At 49.7% G+C, this 21,239-nt stretch overlaps 1 protein-coding gene across 1 annotated transcript in view; it reads left to right on the forward strand.

The window, feature by feature from the left end:
- Window positions 1-16,132: 16,132 nt before the first annotated feature.
- The window catches only part of GPC3 (glypican 3), a 139,613-nt gene continuing 134,506 nt past the window's right edge, over window positions 16,133-21,239 (forward strand). The window contains exon 1 of the mRNA XM_021548345.4: window positions 16,133-16,448. Coding sequence (XP_021404020.3) covers window positions 16,280-16,448 — 169 coding nt within the window. The 5' untranslated portion in view covers window positions 16,133-16,279. The remainder of the gene's footprint in view (window positions 16,449-21,239) is intronic.

The raw sequence follows: 21,239 nt of genomic DNA on the forward strand, positions 1-21,239 counted from the left end.
TGGTTTTTCAGTGCTGGTTTGGAAGATCTGTGCATATCACTAATGTAAAAAAACAGGGGATTGGGTGGGGAAAATGCAGCTTTCTTGGCTCTTAGTCAGCTTGGTTTTATTATTCTGGTTAATGTTGATTCTGGGTAAAGCTTTTATTCCCTGTCATGATAATCTGTGCCTGCTCCAAGAGGCTGCCCAGAAAACCACCTTATGTGATGGGAGTGCAATTGCCTGTCTGAGCCAAGGCTGCACCCTCGTGGAAAGGCTCACTGGAGCTGTTCAAGAAAATCTCCTTACTGTTCTGCCCAAAGTGACAGCAGATGGGGCTTTTCCTCATTTCAGCTTTGTAGCCCCAGTGCTCTGCCTCCATGGAGGGTTGCCTTGGCTTTGTGGAGCCCCTCATGCCCGTGCTGTGGCACCAGCTCAGTGGGTGCTGCAGCCCTGGGCTGTGCTGGCACACAGGGGCTCTGTCAGGGCACTCACCTGCCTGTGGCTCTTTGGGAATCACCAGGCCAGCAGAAGTGGGTGCTGTGCAGATGGGAAGGGGAACAGGCACAAAGAGTGCTGAGGAAAAGCTGTGTGTGACTTAGCTTTAGCTGGGAGGGATTTTCTCCCTGCCTAGCTCCTGGCCCCTTCCCTGACACATTGCTGGACAGTTTTAGTCCAAAATCTTCAACCTCCTGGTTTTTCATTCACCACATGAGGGCAGGCTGTTTCTAAAGAAAATACAGCAAGAAATCTTCAGCTCAGTGGATAAATTCCCAGCTCTGGGCTCAGGAGGGCTCGGGAGGGCTGAACTGCTGCAGCCCCCTCCAGGTTTTGTCCCCCAAAAGCCAAGGGGGATGTGTTGAATGAGGATGGATGTGCCCAGGGCCTGGATGTGCAGAGTCCACCCGAGCATCATCATCCCCCAGCCCAGGAAAATCCTCCAGCGTCTCCTGTAACCATCTCACTGCTTTGCTACTGCTCTGGGCAAACTCCACTTACTCTAATGGCATTATTAGCTCTGCATAATAAATGTCTTTTCCCATCGTGCTGCTGCTCCAGCAGCTGCAGGTTTTTGGCCTTTTCTTGCCCAGGTACCCACATCCCCTGAGTGCAGGGATGCTCTCAGCAGCACCACGGTGCTGTCATCCAGCTCAGTGGGGATTTACCACCGTGGTCTCACCTGACTTCACAGCTTCTGCCTGCTGGCTACTGTGCAAGTTAACACAGCTTCCAGTGGTTTAAAAAATGTTCAGACTTTGTTGGGTAGTTGTTAATGCTGCCTCTGACTTGAGTTTTTCCCTCTCCTTGATTTTTTTTTTAATGAAAATGTAGCAGCAAGTGCCCAGTGGGAACTTATGACTTGAGGAACAAAACAATATGCATTTGTCAGTGTAGCAAATAATACTCGTGGGTTTATGACCTGTGGAGTTTAAAGCAAGGCAAGGACACTTGGGGTAACAAAGGAGGATGCTGAAGTCTTTGTGGTTGGTGCCCTGGGCAAGAGTGGGCCAGGGGCAGCCCTAGGAGTGGCTCCAAGGACGCTCCTCTCCAAAGCCTCTTCAGCTGCACTAAGGGAATGCTTTGCTCTCACTGGCAGCAGCAGCTGCAGTTTCTGTGTCTGAGGGACTCCTGGAGCTCCCAGTCCTGTTGGCAGAGCAGCTGTCTGTTACCATGTCACTGGAGGTGACACAACAGCCAGGGATGAGCAGAAATCCCTCAGTGAAGGGATGGGATTGCTGCTGGGCAAAAGCAAAAGCCTGCTGGATATTATCAATCTCTGGGAGTCAGACCCATCCCAGTGACTGCAATAAACCCCAATAAATCCCTCAGTTATCTTGGGAATGATAGAGTTGGGAGATGTGATGGGAAACCCTCTCAGTGTGGCTCTATCCTGCTCGCTCCTGCTCTGCTGCTTTTTCCAGGTTTGTCAAAGCTTCACTTGGGAAATGCAAAAACCAAAACCCCACAGAAGAGCAACAGAAAGAAAACCCTCAAGACCCCAGAGGTGGCTGCTGGGAGAAGTGTCCAGTGTTGGTGTTTGGAGCCCTGGCCATCTTTCACTGTGAGTTTTTGCCCTCCTGCTGTTCAAAACCTGATTTCTGCCCAACCCCTGCCTGCCCTTAGGGCTGTGCCTGCAGAGCTGCAGGCACCAGTGGATTTAAATCAATGTAGATTGTTCCAGTCAACTCCTCCTAGGAATGCTTCTGGCTTGTTGCTCTCTCAAATAATTTTTCATGTCCTCCTGTGTGAAGCATTTGGGAGGACACCTTGGATCCATTTAAAGTTTTTATTAGTATCTTCAATCTGATGGAGCTGTTGCAGCTCTGTGGGAGAAATGTGTCCTGTGCCACAGATGTATTCTGGGTGGAGGATGGGACAGAAAAACACAACCTGCACTTCTGGCAACCCCTGCTCTTGTTCATCCTCACTCTTCCACAGGCATGCCACTGTGACTGCTGATGTAAGGCAAGTAAATCCTGGGCTTGGGGCTGCCAGAGCCAGAGGAAGTGCTGGTCCCTTGCCCTGACCAGTGACAAATTTATTCTCTCTTTCTGCATTTTTTAAAAATGGAATTTTTTTTTTTCCTTCTAGAGGGACATAAATAATTGGTGCTGAACTGTTGGGCTTTTTCCAGGATGGGAAGAGGTGGTTTCCTCTGTTGTTTTTTTCTCACTGTTGTGTGATGAGTTGAAGTGCAAAACAGCATCCAACAATTCAAAATCCAGCAATTCAAAAGCATCAAAACAACAGGGGAGGGAGGTGGCCAGGTGGGCAATTGTTGGATGTGGCCCCTTGGCCCCAGAAATGTTCTTTATCTTTGGAAGTGGTGGCTCTCCTCTGCCATCACTTTCTTGTGGATTTACAGGAGTAAAGAGCAAACAGGTCATGATGGTGTTTAAGGACTGAATTGGAAAACCACCCCTTCCATGAGTGTTGTTAATCTGCTTATAATGAAGGGGGAAGAGAAGTCAGTGCTCTGTGGGTGTTATCAGCTGATGAGATAAAGCTTTAACTCCTTTTTGGGTCACCTCCCAGTGTGTTCCTTGGCGGTCCCAGCAGGACCAGGACCTGCCCAGTGGTGTGTGATGGTGTGGTTGGTTTGCTGCCAGTGTCTGCTGGCAGGGCTGGAGCTGGCTGAGGAAATTGTTCACCCTTTCTAGCTGCTAATGTAGAACAGGTTAAAGTAGCTTTTCAGAGGAAGGCTCCCTCTGTCCCCAAGTCCTGTCCAACCCACCACCCAGAAAACATGGAGCACTAAATTGAAGAACTATTTTCATGGTGAATAGACTCCTCTGCTAAATATGTAATCATGTAGCAGCAGGCACAGGAGTGAGATAGTTGGATGAACAAAACCCAGGATTGGTGGGCATTAGTTCCTGGCTTGCAGCTGGTATTGTACTGGTCCCAGAGTTTGTGGGATAACAGCAACATTTCCATTATTTCTTGGTGCTGGCCCTGTGGGCTGAGCTCCTGCAGTTCTTTTATGCCTCTGTGTCAGGGTCTCTGACCTGGTGCCAAGCTCAAATCCAAGGAAATCCAGAGCAAATCTCTTTGCAGAGCTGTGTGATGTTGGTAAATGTGAAGGAAAGCTTTCCAGCTGCTCTGCAGGGAAATCCAGCCCTCTGCAAAATCCAGGGGCTGAATGTCAATGAGAAAATTCCCACCGACTTCAGCTGGGCCAGGATTTGGGTTGGCATTAAAAGCTCAAAGTGCTGTTGCTGAGCCCAGCTCCATTGCCCCATTTGCAGCACAGGCCTAACCTCTATTTTAGCAGAGCACAACTTCTGGGTGTGCTGCTGACCAGCTCTGCCGTGGTTGTGCAGGAGCTGGGGCACTGCCAGGCGCTGCACAGGGTGTTGGAGCTCCTCTGGCACAGCCTGTCCCTGCTCACAGCCACTTCCCCTTTCCTTCAGCTGGTAACTAACAGGTGACAAGCTGGATTTCCCACCCCAGCTCCCTGCACAACCTAGAACTTAGATATGGGAACAAACCTGCATTTCATTTTCCCAGTTTGGAGCCACTGGTGACCTCTCTGGGCTTTTCTCTGTGGCTCTGGCAGCAGCCTGACTGTGGGCTCAGGATGCTCAGCCTGATGCCAAGAACCAGGATCTGCTGTGCTGCATGCAATGCTCTCCTGCATTCAGCTCACCCTTAAAATACTCACAATTAAAATTTAAGACTCAGCACTTCTCTGGATCTGACCCTGGGAAAACAAAAGGCTGCTCCAGAAAGGTTTAAAATGTCCAAGGAGACAAACCACCTGACCTAGGCTTTTTTTTTTTTTTTAATCTGTAGATGCATGACCATTGGGAGGGAAAACAAGGCCAGCTTTTGTATTTATTGCTGTCCAAATAGGCCAGGATTGCTAACATGCTGCCCTATTGCTGAGTGGCTTTAGTGACATTCTTTAACATCACCCCATAATGGTTAAATACAGTAACTTCCCTTCAGATCAAAAAATCTATGGCACTGATGTCCTTGAATGCTTTGGGATTTGGCCTGTGTTCAGACCAATTCCTAGAACGCAGCTCAGAAGCTGACTCAGTGCCAAATGTGTGGTGCTTCAGCTTGTCCTGTGATTCTGTTTTAGCCACGATGGGCAGAAGTGATTTGAGGAATTCTTGCAATGCCCTGCAGCTCCGATGAGCTCCTGCCCAGGCTGGTGTCTCTCAGGGCTGTGGGGGGCACAGAGAGCCACAATCCTGCAAGCAGGATGAGCTGCCCAGCTCTGCTCCTGGCTGGGGCTGACTGATGCAGAGGGCTTTGGGTGTCTTGCCCAAAATGCCCTTTATTTGCTTTTTTCCAGGCTGTTTCTGGCGGCTGCGCTCGCTGCCTGCGGTGTGGAGGAGCTGCGAGTGGCAGAGCTCCTGCTGGGAGCCCCATCTGTGTGCTGAGCCTTGGAAGGCTCTTGCTTTCTAGCTCCCTCAGCTTCTCTGGGGTCTCACATTGTTTCCACCATCACACCCTTGTGACATGGGGAGATTCACTTGGAAAACAATCAAACCATGATCATGACAGTTTGGAGGCTCGGACATCAGCCTGCTCCATAATCAGAGGAAGCAAAAGGTGAAATCCTTGAATAAACCTTTGTAAAACCCTTTAGATTTGTAATTAAATACTGAACAAGTCTTGGTGTGTTCTGCTGTATCCCAGAGTGGCTCCTGCAAGTCACAAGGGAAGGTCTGAGGTGTCTGTGGTAGTTACAGACCCTCTCTCTAAGTGGGTGATGTATTTAGGGACTGGAGCAATCAAAGATCTGGATGTGGCAATCTCAGAGCTGGCAGGCTGGAGTGGAGGATTCTCTCCATCCTTGAAATGCATCTGCCCAGAACAGGGCCTGGTCCTTTCCTGCTCCAGTCTGGACAGTTGCTCTGTTTAATTTACACCATAAAAGCTCAACATGGCTTTGTCCAAGTGGGTCCCAGTGTGGTTTAGACACCATCACATCATTAAAAGATGCAAGTGGTGTCAATGTAATCATTACACTGTATTTCCACAACAGATGTTGACATTTCACTATTGTCCCAGAATTAAATGTCAAGTTATTCCTGCTCAGAACTACCACTGGAATGTTCAGGGATTTCATCTGCAGCTGTACTTAGAGCCTGCCTGCCTGCTAAGCCAGCGTTTCCAAGCAGGTTTTACATGGGCTGCAGTGAGTTCACGTGTGTAGCAGAGAGCTGCCTGGGTTAATTAATTCCCTTTCCACACATTATAACCTAGAGAAGCAGGGCAGCTGGAGGGGGAGGTTTCTTTGAAGAAACTGGTAATTTTGCACATTGTGGGACCAACTTTTGGATTTCTGCTGTTGTTGCAACCTGGAAAACAGAAGCAGCATTTAAGAATGAGCTGAAGGTGGATGTGAATGCTCCAAACACGACAGATACATGATTAAACTGTAACAATTCATAACCCAAAACCCAGTCCAGAAACACTGGCACAGCTTTTAATTTTGCACTTCTCACTGCTGATGAGAAATCTCTAGCTATGCCTCTGAAGCCACTTTCTGTGCCCTTGGCAGCTATTGAAGCACTTTGCCTTCATTGGAGGGGTCAGGTAAATATCTCCATGCACCACTGAGCTGGTGCCACGTGCTCTGCTGAGTGCCTAAACCATCTCACCAGAGGCAAACTCCTCTTTGCTCAGCTCTGGAATGTTGTTTGTGAGCATCCTGCCCTGCTGCCTGGTTCAGGGGTCAGTGCCACTGAGGGATTTGGGGAGACAGCAGGGATGGGGAGGTTTCTTTGGTACAGCCCCGATCTGCCCAGCTCCTGGCATTGTGCCCTGACAGAGGAGCTGCACTGGGTGGCTTCAGGTGGCCCCAGCGGTGGCAAGGTGGGGATTTAGGGGAACCTGAGATAGGTGATGTTAATGCCATGCTTGACAGCTTTAGCTGCTGTCAGTGTGCATAGCCTGTGGTTTGGCAGCCTAAAAGACAAAGGCATTTTCTGCCAGGGCTGTCAGCTCTGTGTGTCCTGTGCCACCCTGGGGGTAGAGGGGCAGCAGAGATGTGGCTGGAGGCACTGGTTTGCAGGACATGGGTAGCAGAGGAGGGTTGTGTTGTAGAGGGTTGAAGGAAGAAAGGAAGGCAGGCAACCCCCAGGGGCTCCATCCTGTAGCATTTTCAGATTGAATCCAGATGCCTCCAGACCAACACAACTGAGTGAGGGGCAGGTGCAAGAGGAGGCAGTTTGTGGTGACAGGAGGGCAGATAATCCACCCAGTACTTCTGATCCGATAGATTATGGATTAATGTCTCCTGAAACAAAGACCTCAGGTGATTGCAAATATTTCTAGAAAAGAGACAGACCACCTGGTCTCAGCCAACAGTGCCATGAAATTGTAGCTTGGGCAGCTCACACCAGCCATGATCTGGGCCTCAGGGCCACCTTTTAGGTGACAAAGCAGAAATGTCCCTCTGTTTTTTGGGTGGCAACTTGCAGGGAGTGTGCCATTTTCAACTCTCTGAGGGATTGTTGAGATTATCAGTCAGAAGCTCAGAGAGTCCCTGTTTCCGAAGAGTCTGAGAATGAACAAAGAAGGGTAATAAGAAATAATTTGAGGAGGTTTTATTATTATTACATTTAGTGTAGGGTTGTTCCTTTAATGCTTGACATGTTTTCTCCACACTAGATAGGTAAGCTTATATTACATAGTAAAAAGCTATTAGTTTTCTCAAAAGATTGTCAATTTTCTTTCCAAATTGCTAAATTAAATTTTCTATTTTATGGGAATGCTCTTTCATTTGTGCAAAATCCTGTGCTCAGATAGTTAGGCCAATCTCATCATGCAAGACCATTAGATGAACTAATTGGATCTGTCTTACTCGTACATTTCTATAAGGAATATCTAATAAATGTGGAAATCCATTTGGAAATTAGGATGGCATCTTCATCTTCTCAGAACCGTGGAGATTTCTGGTGTTGCAGTAGCAACCTGAGCACAGCCTGTGGGAATTAGCTGCTTTGTCAAGGCCTTTTTCCAAGGTAGGAGCCTGATCATCTCCATGATCCTCACGAGTTGCCAAAGGATGCAGTTTCTCCAGGGTATTTAGTTGATGCTAATCCCAGGAAGACACAGGGACATGTCTGGCCCTGTCCCTTTGGGCTGCCACTGAGGAAGGTGTGAGGGTGACCTCTGTGTGGTCACTGCTGATCCTCTTCAGAGTACTTATGGATTTATCTGCTCGCTGTCCCAGCAAAGCAGAGTGAAACCATTCCCCCCTGTTGGAAAAGGAGAGCTGTGGGAGCCAGGCAGTGAAGGAGCTCCCAAGGCTGTCTGGTCTGGAGGCATCTGGGTGGAGCTTCCACACTATAAATCCCAACACTTCAAAGTTCACCTCTGCTTGGTCTTCCCTCCTGTCCATGCTTAAGAGGCTGGCACGAGACTATCAGTGACTCCTTTTACACTCAAGTTTTTATCTTCCTAGACTCCTGGCTGGATTCAGCCAGGGGTTTGCAGGCAGGGCTGCTTTTAGTGGCATTGCTTTGCAGTTTGGAGTTGTCATTTGGTGGGTAGGGGTCCCAAAGGGACCATGCTGCTGGCCCATGTGCAGGGTGTTGGAGCTCTCTGTGGCAGGATTCCTGTCCTGGGAGGGAGGATAGGTCTCTGTTCCCTTGGCAATGCCTGGTCTGGCAGAAGCTGTGCAGAACAGAGTCAACCTTTTATGCATTTGCAAGGTGCTTGGACTGACAGAGTGTGCTTGTATTGGCTCAGTGCTTTGTATCACACAAAAACGAGGTATTTTGCTCTTAAACTGAATATACTTTCTTGCTGAATCAGTCTTGCTTTCCAGGGGAAGCGAAACCAAAGCCACCCACACTCACTTTGTGAGTACTAAATACTGCTGACTGACAGCAATTCTCATTTGTGAGAGCAGTTTCTAATAGAGCCAGACCTCTTTTTCCATAAGATCTTCCTTCTTACTCTTTCCCAGGTCACTAATGGTGAAAAATCTCTAAAGGCCATGGGTAAGACCTAAATGCTGCTTTCTCCATGCTGCCAAAATCAGCAGGACATTTACTGCTGGCCTCAGAGAAGGTGCAGCAAGAGAAAGGGGGGCAAGGGGAGGCAGCTCAAGCATGTATTGTTTAAATTATTCACTCTCTTCTAAAACAGACCATTGAATAATACATTGTGGTCACTTTTATTTTTGAATTTTTGCCCTTAGGCTGAGGTTAAAATGATGTCCTAAAATGCCACTTGCACTTCAGTTCCTCTGGAGATGCCCCCCAGGCAGGCCTTAGTCCCTGCTTTTCTCACCTGTGTTTCAGGGCTCTGGGTCCTGTGTTGGGCAGAGTCAGCTCCAAGTCCTGCCCAGTCAGGTCCCCCACACCTCCAGTACCAGGAGACTGATTTAAACAACCTCAAAGCACTAAAAATAACAAGCTTGGGCTTGTTTCTATTTGCTTTTTCCATTGCTGGCCAAGCTCTCTGGAGTCATTTGTCAATAGCTTTGTTCCTTCTTCATTAATGAGAAGTTTAGACCTAATTGCACTAATCCCTGAGCTTATGGAAAACCTCTGAAGTGCCCTACACAGTCACAACATGGAGCAGTGGATGGAGCACAGTAACTTGTTCTCCCTTTCTATCCTGTTCCTGTGACATGCTCACACAGTGATTTCTGTATTTGGAGAGAATCTTTATGTGATTGACCCATAATTCAGGTGGGTTTTGCAGTCTTATTTAAAGGACAGGGGGAGTCAGAAGAAAATACCTCTGCATCACACTTACCTGCTTCTCAATTTCTGCTTTGTGTTTAATGGTAATAATATAAACCAAATCCCCGAAGAACTGTTTGAGAGGTCTGGCATTTATGCATTGTATGCAGGAATGATTTAGCATTTAAAAACAAAATAAATCTCTCTGTGTAAGGTGGTTCATTATTCTAACTGATTGGAAATGAGACAAATGTGAATGTTTAGTGAGGCTCCTTTTAAAACAAAACTTCCCTTCTGTCGATGAACTGTCCTCCTCCACAGAGCACTGAAAGCTGCCTGAGTGTCCAGCAGCATCATTAGTTATTCTTGGGGAAATGCCTTCAAATGCAGCAGTGTCAAATCTTGCTGGGTTCTTTCATTAATGTTTGGCTTGTGCAAGAAGGATGCAATCTTAATAGCCAAGCTCTCTGAGATCTATTAATATCCTCACAGATGCAAGTGAGGATGCTGATCTGAAAACCCAAGGTGTGCTGAGCTCTGAGCCTGACCATCCAGCAGTACTTGGATGGCTTCTTGGGCAGATGCTGCTGCCATCACCTCTGGCAGGGTCAGGCCATGAATGCAGCTGACAAAAAATAGTGCAAGGTTGTGGTCTGGCAGGGGATGGGCTGGAGCAGGGACAAAGGACAAGGAGCTGCTGATGGCAAGGGACAGCCCTGCACACCTTGTGGAACCCTCACCTCTCAGGCAGAGAAAGGTTCTGGGACGTGCTCAGCGCAGACATCACATCTGTGATGGGAGACCTGGGGCAGGAAAAGCCCCAGTAGGGCAAGAGAGCCTCTGGGAGCAGGAGGTGTGTGCAGCAGAGGGGCAGAACAGTGCTGTGCCCCATCGTGAACAGAATGTGCACCTGGGGAATGTCAGGCACTTCTCTCTGCAGGATGAGGCTCACAAAAACCCCAGGGGCCTCGTGGGTACTTGGAGAAAGTGGCTGTAAAAAACAGAAATTCCTTTGGTTTGCAATTTTTTCTCCTTGCCGTGGAGTGCAGTGACCTTTCCTTAATGAGAGAGAAGAAGCCTGAGAGGGAGGGAGGGGGAGGAAGAAGATGCTGTGGAGGAAATGTCAGCCAGCAGAGGTGGTGCCTGTCCTGTGCACAGTGGGGCTGAGCACCTCAGTAGGGCGCTGGCAGCCCCAGAGCCACCCTGCCTGGGATGGAGACTCCTCACATCCCTTTGTTCCAGGGTCTCCTCCCTTGTCAGGACTTGGTGCTTGCTGGGGCTGCTCCAAACCCACTAGCTCCAGCAACGACTCCTGATCTGTATTTGTGAGGGAGAGGAACTCTCTGTCTCTACAATTTATTGAATTATTTGGTATAAAAGCTGACACTGGGTCACCCATTTGCTATTTTACCCACAAAATGGTGTTTGAGGAGCAGTCTAACACTTCTGATACCTTTGGAATGCCTCATTACCATGCGACTGGAGACAGCTTCTGCATGAGCCCAGCAGAAATAGTCCTCTATTATGTCTCTTCACAGAGTTTTTGCATATAATATTAAACATTAAAATAATTTAATAAGGCATAAATCAAGTTTTACTATAGAGCCAATGTGCAGGAAAAAAGCACTCCAGGAATTGCACCTGAATACATCGTGGCCTCCTTTGGAGTGGGAACAATTTATATATTCAATATAACTTCCATTGGTTCTGCTGTAAATCCCATCTCAGAGCTGTGTGTTCTCCTCATGGTACATTTGTCAGCATGTGCAGCCCCACAGCTCTTACCTGGGGCTTCCTGGGCTGCAAAGGTACAGTGTGGCTCTGCCCTCTGACCCTGCACTGTGCACCACATCACCTCTGCTCCAGCAGCTCCAGAGCTTGTGTTGTGCTGTTGAGCCTTGCAGGGGAGTGGGAGTGCTGCTTCTCCCTGGAGTTCTATCCAGAGTGTCCCCTGTGCCTCCTCTGAAGCTGTCAGGCTGCTCCCACTGTGTGGAGCTGATCCACAGCTCTGGGATTTTACATCCCAGCTCTCTGTGCCAGTGGGGTGCCCCTGGTGTGGCAGCCCTGGGCTGGTAATTGTTGGCAGCACTTTATTTCCATAGGTGAATGCTCTGGGCTGGTCCCTTCTGGGCTGGCTCCTGGCGATGTCTCTTGTGTTGATTAATCACCAGGAGATGATAAATGAAAATATCAGCTTGAGAAATGCCTGCCCTGTGCTCCCAGCAGAGGCAGCAGTGCATGGTGAATAGTTTTCTCCCATCTCTTCTGTTTGATTCCCTCTGCAGAGCTGCTTCTCAAGTGATTCTCGTGCACTCAGGAGCTTTGCCAGTGCTCAGCCCCACTCTGGGTGCTGGGGAAGAGAGGGCAGGGGTGAGGAGTGCTATGAGATCCTTCCTCCCTGAAGGATCCCACCACCAGGGTGCCCCTAACTGCAGCACACTGTGTGTCTTATCCTTTTATGCTCTGTTTTGGGTTCTCCAGAGATGGAGGGTGTGTGGAGGAGCTTTTGAACCACATCAACTGTGTCTGTGCACTTTTAATTTTACAAAAGATGCAAAATCCTCCAGGTCACTGCACGGTTAGCTATACAGCCAGCTGCCCCCTGCAAAACTCGTGCCTCATCCACAGTTAAGAGCTCTTTTGGAAAAATTTGGATTTGGATGGGATTTTATCCCATGAAATATTCTGTAAGTTTGTGCCCTTTAACAGGAGAAAAGAAAAGGGTTATCAAACCCTTTGTAAAAAAAAGAGGAGATATCTAGGACTGGAGTACAGAGATTTTCCAAGGTTCTGGGAAACGTTTCTGATGTGTGACTGAAACCAGTATACATACTTGGAAAAAAGTTCTAGGTCTGAAGTATCTCATTTTGGACAGGGAAAGTGATTTGTCTCTGCATTCTTGATGTACAGCCCTATTGGCATCTGCAGTGTCTTTAAGTGATGTATCTCTCTGAAGGCTTCACTGCTTCTGCTGTGTGATCTGCTCCCAACAAACTCCAGAGAGCGAGTGATTTATCAGCCACTGCTTTTTAGGGTGAGGAAAAGGCTAATGCTTTATGGACCTATCAGCATTCCTGTATGGCACACAGAATATAATATCCTGCCAAAGTGGGGAGGGATGTCTGCTACCTGGCAATCCATCATTTCTCCCAGTGCCCCATGGCAAATGCACTTTTCTTTTTTCCATCAGGCTATGTGCGAGTACTGTTATATAGTGAAGAGCTTCTCCCTCTCCTCCTCCACAAATAGTTATGAAAACCTGAAAGTGCAACTTCTGCAGGGTGCAGAACAAGATGGGAAGGGTCATTTTTACAGGGAGAAGACGTCACTGTCTGCAGCTCCTGGTTCCAGCAGGACCTACGAGATCTCAAGTGATGCAGCTGTGCTGTAGACAGCACAACAGGAGCACAGCAGGGATGAGAAATCCAGGCCAAACATGCCCATGTAGACTGCCAGGTATGTGCCAAAACCACACAGATGTGTCAACAGATGCTCCAGGATTTCCTCTGTTATAGGCATGGCTCAGCTGACCTTGTCCCCATGGAGCTCATCCATCCCATCCACGGAGTAAGTGAAATATGTTTATAACCTGGTGAGCATCTACTGGGGAGCATGAATCCCTCTCCTACATCTCTCCTTGGTGTTTTAATTGATTCAGGGTTTTCCCAGTGGAGAACTTCATAAGAGCATTTGATAAAATCAGCTACACATGATCCTGCCTCTCATTACTCACAGGCTTGAGGCAGGTAGATGATTAAGTGAATTTTTTACGGTGTGAGCAGTTGTAACAAGGGAAATTATCATCCTGGATATGAGACAATGACTTGGCTCTTACTACATCTGCTGGCAGACAACTAACCCAGTGACTTTGCCTCTGATCTTGGAGCAAGTCTTCTGCTTTCTCCTCCAGGACAAACCTGCATTTGCTACCCTCCCATTAAAAGGACAAGCCATATGGATGTGCCTGTGCTCAGGAAAATAGCTTCAGATTTTCATGGGGCTGATGCTGCAGTTCTGATGGAAGTCAGAGGATCTGCAATTGTCACCTTGGGAATGCTTCTGCAGACACTGCGGGGGGAGAACATCCCTTGGACTGGGGGCTGGAGGTGCCACAGAACATGACAGTATTGCTGGTCCATGGATGGGATGGGATTCACCCCTTTTTTCCGTTTAGCTGCATCCTAGACTTTGTTACCCCAAGAAAAGTCAGTAACGCTAGAGTGAAAACAGGGGAAACTGAATTTCCATTAGGGAAAGTTTCCAGTTGAAATGGAGTTCCTTTTCTTCCTGCCAGCAGAAGAATGACTGAAGAAAGAAAGGGTTGCCACTTGGTTTTGTTACGTGTTTCTAGAAGCTTTAACTTGCTTTTGACACATCTCCTTGTTGATAAATATACTTTATTTTTGCAGGGAGTCATTGTCAAGATAATGTCAGATCCCACTGTGAAGCCAGATCCAGTAAAGAGCAGTAATGTTGTCTTCTAATTTGTTTGAAATCCTAAAGCACTCTCTCATCTGAGCAGAGATACCTAAATGGCACCTATTTGGCACTGGGTGTAATTCTTTGCTCTAATGGCATTCTTGACAATATCTGTGTACTTACCTGGAGCAGCACAAGCCTCCTGTACTTAAATGAAATACACACAGCAGGTTTGAAGATGAACACAGGAGATGCTTGAATGCCTTTTAGACAACTGTAATTCAGGCCATAAACATAATATAGATTGCAATATTGTATATAAATATTGCCTTCAAATACCAGCCTTTGTGTTCTGCAATTCAGCCCAATTGATTCCTGACCTAACACAATGCTGTACCCGAAACTGCTGCATAAACATAACAAATCCATCACCAGATCAATGAAGGAGATGCAGAAGAGGTGTGGCAGCTATCTGGGGTGATGTGGCTCCCATCAGCCGCAGTCTGGGTGCTGATATTCCACGTAAGGCACCAGGAGAAATGAGAATGGGTGAAGGATGGCTCCTCGTGCGTATCACCGAGCACACGCCCGCCCTTGGCTCTGCTGAAATCGGGCACAATTGGCATTGTGGAGCACCTGCACCTCTGAACAAAATGAAATTTCTGGATTTCTCTGAACTCCTGCAAAGCAGGACTTTTTGCTGCCCGGTTAATGGGATTTTTGTCAGTCATGCTTACTAGAAACAATAAAGGGATAATAAATAGTGCAGCCTGTGGACAGCAACAGGCTCCAACAATCCATTAACCAATGAGACGTGTTGCACATTCCAGCTTATTAAACGCATATCCATAATATATTTTAACAATCTCTCCCTGGCAGGCATTTTCCTAGAACAAATACACAGTTTGGACTTCCATTTTTCACCCCTGTTCAAAATTTCAGAGTGAAAAAGAACTGGTAGCGATCCATTAGCAATAATTTGATCCTGCATTTACACTGGAAATTTTAAATAGATTTTTCTTCTGTTCTTCTGCTTGTACTTGCTCTGTCATTGTTTTTCTGTGCATGGTGCAGGCTGGGGGCGAGCAGTGAGGAGACTGCCTGGGCAATCACTATTTTGGCAGTTTTTCATACACGACCCTTGCTGTTTTAAATAGAGCCTTTCCTCACCCCACCTTCTTGCTTCCCACTTTGTACAGCTGCTTGCTGAGTGATGAGCAGCGTGGGCCCCTTCCAGCTGGGGGTGCAATGTTGGTATTTAGGGTCTTTTGCTGGTGAGATGGAGCTGGAATGTCCTTTCAGCTGGGGGACACGGGATCTGACCAGGCCTGTGAGACCCCGGGGGACCTTCAGCTCAGTGAGCGAGGTGATCCCAACAACTGCATCTGGAAACTGGTGCAGAAATGGTCGTGCTGGAGGAATACAATCTGCTCATGTAAAGTTTGCCTGTTTCCAGGGTAGCTCCTCTGGTGATTTGTCCTGTGCACACCCAACAACACCCCAGACCCGTGGCACTCCTGGGTGTTCTTCTGGGCTATCCAGACTTCAGTGCTGCCCCAGGGGAGCTCGGTGATGCTTACGGCCCTGCACTCAGCACCACTCCGCCCTCATGGAGAGCTTCCAGGTGAATCCCACACTGTCCCTCAGCCTCACAGGAAGGGTTCAGTGCAGTGTGTGGAACTTCGCTCTCCCTTGCAGCCCCGCCTGCCAAGGGCTTAAGAGACGCTCCATTCACTCGCGGTGCAGCACCGTGAACGTATGCAACACGTGCAAACGAGGGACCGCGCATCCCGCATCCCGCATCCCGCGCCAGGTGCACGCGTGGGGCTACACAGGGTCTGCACCGCACGGGCAGCGAGCGGGGGGCACCGGGAACAGCGCTCCGAGCGGTGGGAGCCCGCGGCTTGCCGGGATCGGGGTCAGTGCTGGGATCGGGATCGGTGCTGGGATCAGTGTCCGTGCCGGGATCGGGGTCCGTGTCGGGATCGGGGTCGGTACCGGGGTCGGTGTCGGGGTCGGTACCGGGATCAGGGTCTGTGTCGGGATCGGGGTCGATGTCGGGGTCGGTACTGGGATCGGGGTCAGTGCCGGGATCGGTGTCCGTGCCAGGATCGGGGTCGGTGCTGGGTTCAGTGTCCATGCCGCATCGGGGTCGGTGTCGGGGTCAGGGTCGGTGTCGGGGTCAGTACCGGGATCAGGGTCGGTGTCGGGGTCAGTACCGGGATCAGGGTCGGTGTCGGGATCAGGGTCAGTACCGGGATCAGGGTCGGTGTCGGGATGAGGGTCATTACCGGGATCAGGGTCAGTACCGGGATCAGGGTCGGTGTCGGGGTCAGTACCGGGATCAGGGTCGGTGTCGGGATCAGGGTCGGTGTCGGGGTCAGTACCGGGATCGGTGCCGGTGCCGGGCGGGCGGGCGCGCGCAGGTGCGGCGCGGGGCGGCGCGTGGCGGGGCGGGCGCGGCTCGGAGGGCGGGGCCGCCCCGCGGGGCCCAATGAGCGCCGGGGCGGCGGCGCGCGCGGAGCGAGTTTCCCGCGGGCGGGGGCGGGCGCCAATCAGGGCCGGGGCGGGCGGCGCGCGCGGGGCCGGGACCGGCGCCCGGGGAGCGCCGCGCGGGGCCGAGCTCCGCTCCGCTCCGCTGCTCCCGGTCCCGGCGCGCCCCGGCACGGCGGGCATGCCCGCTGGCAGCGCCTAGAGGAGCGCCCCGGTGGTCCGGGAGGATGTCGGGGAGCGGCGGAGTGCCGCTGCTGCTGCCGCTGCTGGCGGCCGCGCTGCTCGGTGCCCCGGGGGCCGCGCAGCCGGCGGGGGAAGCCGCTTGCCGCCCGGTCCGCGCCGCCTTCCAGGTGCTGCAGCCCGGAGCCAAGTGGGTGCCGGAGAGCCCCGTGCCAGGTGAGCGCGCTCTCCCCGTGGTGTCCGGCCGGCCGTCATCGTCTCCCCGGGGGTCGCCGGGGCCGGTCGGGCGCGGGGCGCAGCGCCTGGAGCCGGGGCCGCGGCCGCGGGACGCTGCGGAGCCGGGTGCGGGCTGCCCGCTCTCCCTGGCGGCGGGGGCTGCCGGCTGCCGGGTTCGGCGTCTCGGGTGTGGGGATAGCACGGAGCCTGTGACTATGTCGCGGTGGTGGGAGCCCGCTGGAGAGCGGGTCTCTATCGCGCTCGGTTTGTTCAGGGGTGGCCGAGGTGAGCTCCGGCTGTCGGGTAGAGCCGCGGCGCTGCCGGGGGCACCGTCCTCGCATGCCGCTGTCGGGGGTCCGGTGCGGGGTCGCCGGGAGCTCGCGGTGTCCCCTCCGGTGACCGGAGGCTCCGCGCGCCCGTCACGTCCCTGCGGGTCCCGGGTCCGCCAGAGCCGCTTTCCCCTGCGCGAGGTGTGCCAGGCTCCGAGGCAATCCCGCTCTTCAGGGCTGCTCCGAGAGCACCCAAACCCTCGTCCCAGCCTGCGCCCGGGGCTGCCGCAGCTCCGGAGGATGGGGCTGGAAGGCAGCGCGGCGTTCCCCCGGCTGTGCGGGTACCGGCGGGGTGCGAGGGCGCAGTGGGAGCCTGGTAGGTCTGGGAGAGGTGTTATTCTGCTCTGCAGTTCCCGTTACAGGTGGCTGCCGGGGTGGTACCACACCAAACCTCACCACATACCCCCTGCAAGGCTGCTTTCTGTATATATGCCTCGTTCCTATTTTGAAATGCAAGTGAAATACTCGAATTCCTTGCCTTTTAAAGGTTCTTTGCAGCTTTTTGGGAGCTAGGGAATGTCGGCTGCTCCAGGTGGGTGGCTGTGTGTGTACACAAACGGGATCAGTTTGATGCCTGCGATACGGAGCTGCCTGGAGAGATCGCTGCTGTTGTGTTGGGTTCAATACGCAGCCGAGAACGCCTGCCCTGAAAAGCTTGTGATCAAAGTATGAAAAGGAAGAGATAACAGGCAATCGTAACAGGCAGGGGAGGTGCAATGAGATCATCGCCAGCGGTGGCTGCTTTTAATAACGATGTGTTGAGTTACGTTTCTTGCATTCGGTGTCGCACTGGCCAGAAACGCAAGAGTTCCTTCAGCAGTGATCTGCTGCAGAACAGGAGAGGGAGGGAGGGGGGAAACGGGGTGCCCAGAGCTGGGACTGTGAGGTGTTGTGGCTGCTGGTGCAAATCCCAAGTCTTTTGATCTGTAGAACTGTAGCAGTCCTCAGCTTATCAAGAGCTGTGAGAGATATGAGGGGAGTTTAGATGAAAGTCCCGGTGAGAGAGATTTCCTATCCCTACCTGTCCTTATGTTCTCTTCTCGTATAAATTTCAACACTTAACGCTCCTTTCAGACTAGCTGCAGGAACAGCATCTCTTCTCTCTCTGTCCCACAGGGCCTTGGTCTCCTGGCCAGTAAGGAAGTGGCCCTGGAAATACTTTCCAGTGAAATGTTTGCTTGAAGAGTTGCAGGAAAGAGCTGCTCTTATCACCACTGAATTGACAAATTCTGTTTGTCAGAAGGAAGGGAAGTTGTTTCTTTTAAAGTCAGTGAGATTCCTGCTTTGATTCCTAAGTAACTTTGCTGAGTATGTTTTCACACACTCCAGGGAGGTGATGGAGGGGTGGGCAGGTTCCTGGAGAATGACTCCCATTGTACTGAGGGGCTGCTGGGGCTGCCATGCTGCAGTGTGATCGGTCCTTCCCCAGAAAGCAGTAGCATCCTCCAGCCTGGCCTGGCTGTGATTGCAGTGGGTGTTCTTGCCCTGGTATCTTCCCTTCCCAGCAGGGTTCAGGTTGCTGGGGTTCCTCAGTTACGTTCTCACTCCCCTGTGAGCCCCAGCTGCACCCCTGATAGCCAGGAGTAAGGAGCCCTCTGCCTCTCTGCAGAGCCTGTGGGCAGCTGGATCAATACCTCCTAACAGGGCTGGTGTTTCAAGTGAACGCTTCCAGCTTGTTACGATGATAAAGTTCCCACATATCGAATCGAAAGTGGATTTTACATTTGCCTAAGTACATAAACTTGATCATAATTAAAGCAATGACTGCTTGCTTATACCTTGGATCTAGCCCATCTTGCATGACTCTGTGTGGTAATTACACTTCAGAGCACTTGCTTCTCCTAGTAGCAGCTGCATAAATCTCTATAATAGGGGAACATCACTCAAGGACTATTTTCCAGGCATCTGTTTATTACTTTTCTTCCTTTCATACATCTGTCAATTTAAAAAAGTTTTGGAGTTCCCAGCTACAAATCACCCTGGAATCAACTCTGAGAACCTTTCCCAATGGATCACATCACCCTGGAGAAACTGAAGTTAAGCAACTTATTTAAAATGTGGATTTTTTTTTTTTTTTGACACAAACAGAAAACAATTGGTTCTGGAAGCCCCATTTTGCATTATGAGCAGTTGTTGCTGAAGGAGTAGGTAGTGGAAATGCTGCTGAGTTCCAACACACTCGGGAGAAGTGTCCCACAGCTCATTTTTACTGCATCAGTGGTGTGTGGGCTGGAGGGACATTGGCACATTGACACAGTAGGAGAGCTCTGAAGTAGACAGAGACCACACTTCTAATTAAAAAAAAAAAAAAGGCAATTCTGTTAAATGTGAGGGAAGTGTCATGCTGTTTCGTGAGCAGTATTGATGTTCTGGGAGTAGCTGCAGGCGTGTACCAGGCAGTGAGAAGCTTGGTCTCCTCTGGTCCTGCAGTCTGGGGACCAGGTTTTTGTCACTCTGGAGCATGCTTTGGCCTGCTTAGAGGTGGGGAACAGCAAAGCCTAACTTCTGTCAGCTGTGGCTGACTGTTCCGAGGGGTGGGAGGATGTAATTCATGGCAACATCTCGACTGGACCTGGATCAGAGACCTTGTGCTGGAGAGGAGTGAAGGCAGGGTGATGGCAGAGTGCTTTTCCTGGGTTTTGATGAAGATGAGACTGAATGCCAGCTCCTGAGCCAGCCTCTGGTTCTGTGCTGGGGTAGCTTCATGCTCAGTAATAACTAAATTCTCTCTTTCCTATGTTGCCTATCTTGGTTTTCTTCCTCCATTTGTCTTTTCTCTGCATAATTTCTCCTATCTATAAAAAGCAGATTGAATTTCCATTTCTCCTGGTCTGTTGTTTCTCTTCTCTTTGTCATTTGGGTTTCTCTGTATTGGTGGTGACAGGTAATTGGGCTGGGGTCTGTAGGTAGAGGGGAAGGGTTGAGCTGGTGCCTTGGCAGGATGGGACAGGGGGATGGATGTCTCTGCTCTGGGACAATGGAAAGCTGAGGAATATTGACAGAAATATCTGCTGGCAGGTCTGTTTTCATTCTCCCACTGCAAAGTGTTATTTCCAGCTTTTTGTTCATTTTCTTTGATGGAAGCGAATATGGATTCACCCGAAGAAAATTGGAGTTTAACCTTTTGGAGTTGAGGTGTAATGCTTTACATGTGGCTGGCTGAGCATGTCAGCATGTTTCTTCTCTTTTTTTTTTTTTTTGGCAGCTGCTATATGCCAATGTACAGTTTAAAAATTAAAAATCCCAACTCTTCCTGCTGAACTCGATGTGCCTTTGCTCATGAGCTGGTTCCCTTTGTACTACTGCTCTTTTATTCTGTTTTTCCTGAGTGGGACTAATGATGCTCCTCCCTGTGCAGCCTTTCCATTTAGCTTAGCATGGTGGTTTAAAAGCTTAGTTTACTAGATAATTGAGTTTTCTGTTCTTAATTATTTCAGGCCTGCAAGTTGCTCTCTTGATAGTTAAGAGAGCAGGAGCAGAACCCTAAAATTTAGTAACCTCCCCAGGCAGTGGTTTTATAGTGAGATCATTAATTTTATTTTTTTTCCCCAGGGGTTAACTTTAACAACATCCTGAACAGTGTTCTTCCTGGTCTTTGGAATGGCTGTGGGATGTGTGCATGTGACTGTAACAAATCTGTGTGGAGAGTGGGTGCCCAAAGTTAACTCCATTGATGACAATGTTTGTACGTTTGTTAGGAAGAAACTTTTATTCTAAAGCCAATTTTTCACTGTAATGTCTTATTTTAAAAGATCTGTTTTTTTATAGGGTGTTAGATTTGCATGAGAATCATCTGGCCAACATTGTAAGACCAGGGGAGGAATCCAGAGTCAGATGGTCTTGTGAATCACAAGATGGAATAGAAAATAAAGGATAATTAAGCACTAATAAATATCCCATGTAGTACCCATACTGTTCCAACTTAAATCACCTATTGAATGAGGTTGGTTTATAATTTATATCTCTTTAATTAGGTTTATAAAGATCAGCATTAAATCTGGGTTCTAAACAGTTGCATCTCCTTTTCCTCCCCCTAGATGCTGAGCATTAAAAGGCACCGACAGATGTACAACCCCCTGATCACACAATTTAAAGGGTTCTTAATAAAAAGTATTGGAAAAGCTGGGGGAAAATCCACTATATTTAAATGTTGAGTCACTGCTTTTATCTATTTAAAGCATGATGCTGGTTGTAAAACAATTGGAGGAGGAAAATTGACCCAAAACAGCATATTTCTTGTGGGTAATAGTACCAAATTGGTGACTTAAGAGGGTGGGAGGAACTCCTCTGACACTTCCAGACTGCAGAAGGCGAAGGTGCCACTGCATGGAGTAGCAGAGCCCCCTCACATGGGGAGGAGGCTGCAGGAATGTAGCGTTAAGCAGGGACAGGTTCTTATTTTGGCAATGCCTGGGGTAAATTTGGGGGGAATGTTAATCTGATTTAAGCTGCCATTGGATCT

Source organism: Lonchura striata, chromosome 4A, assembly GCF_050655825.1.
Source record: "Lonchura striata isolate lonStrDom1 chromosome 4A, ASM5065582v1, whole genome shotgun sequence".
NCBI classification, from domain to species: domain Eukaryota; kingdom Metazoa; phylum Chordata; class Aves; order Passeriformes; family Estrildidae; genus Lonchura; species Lonchura striata.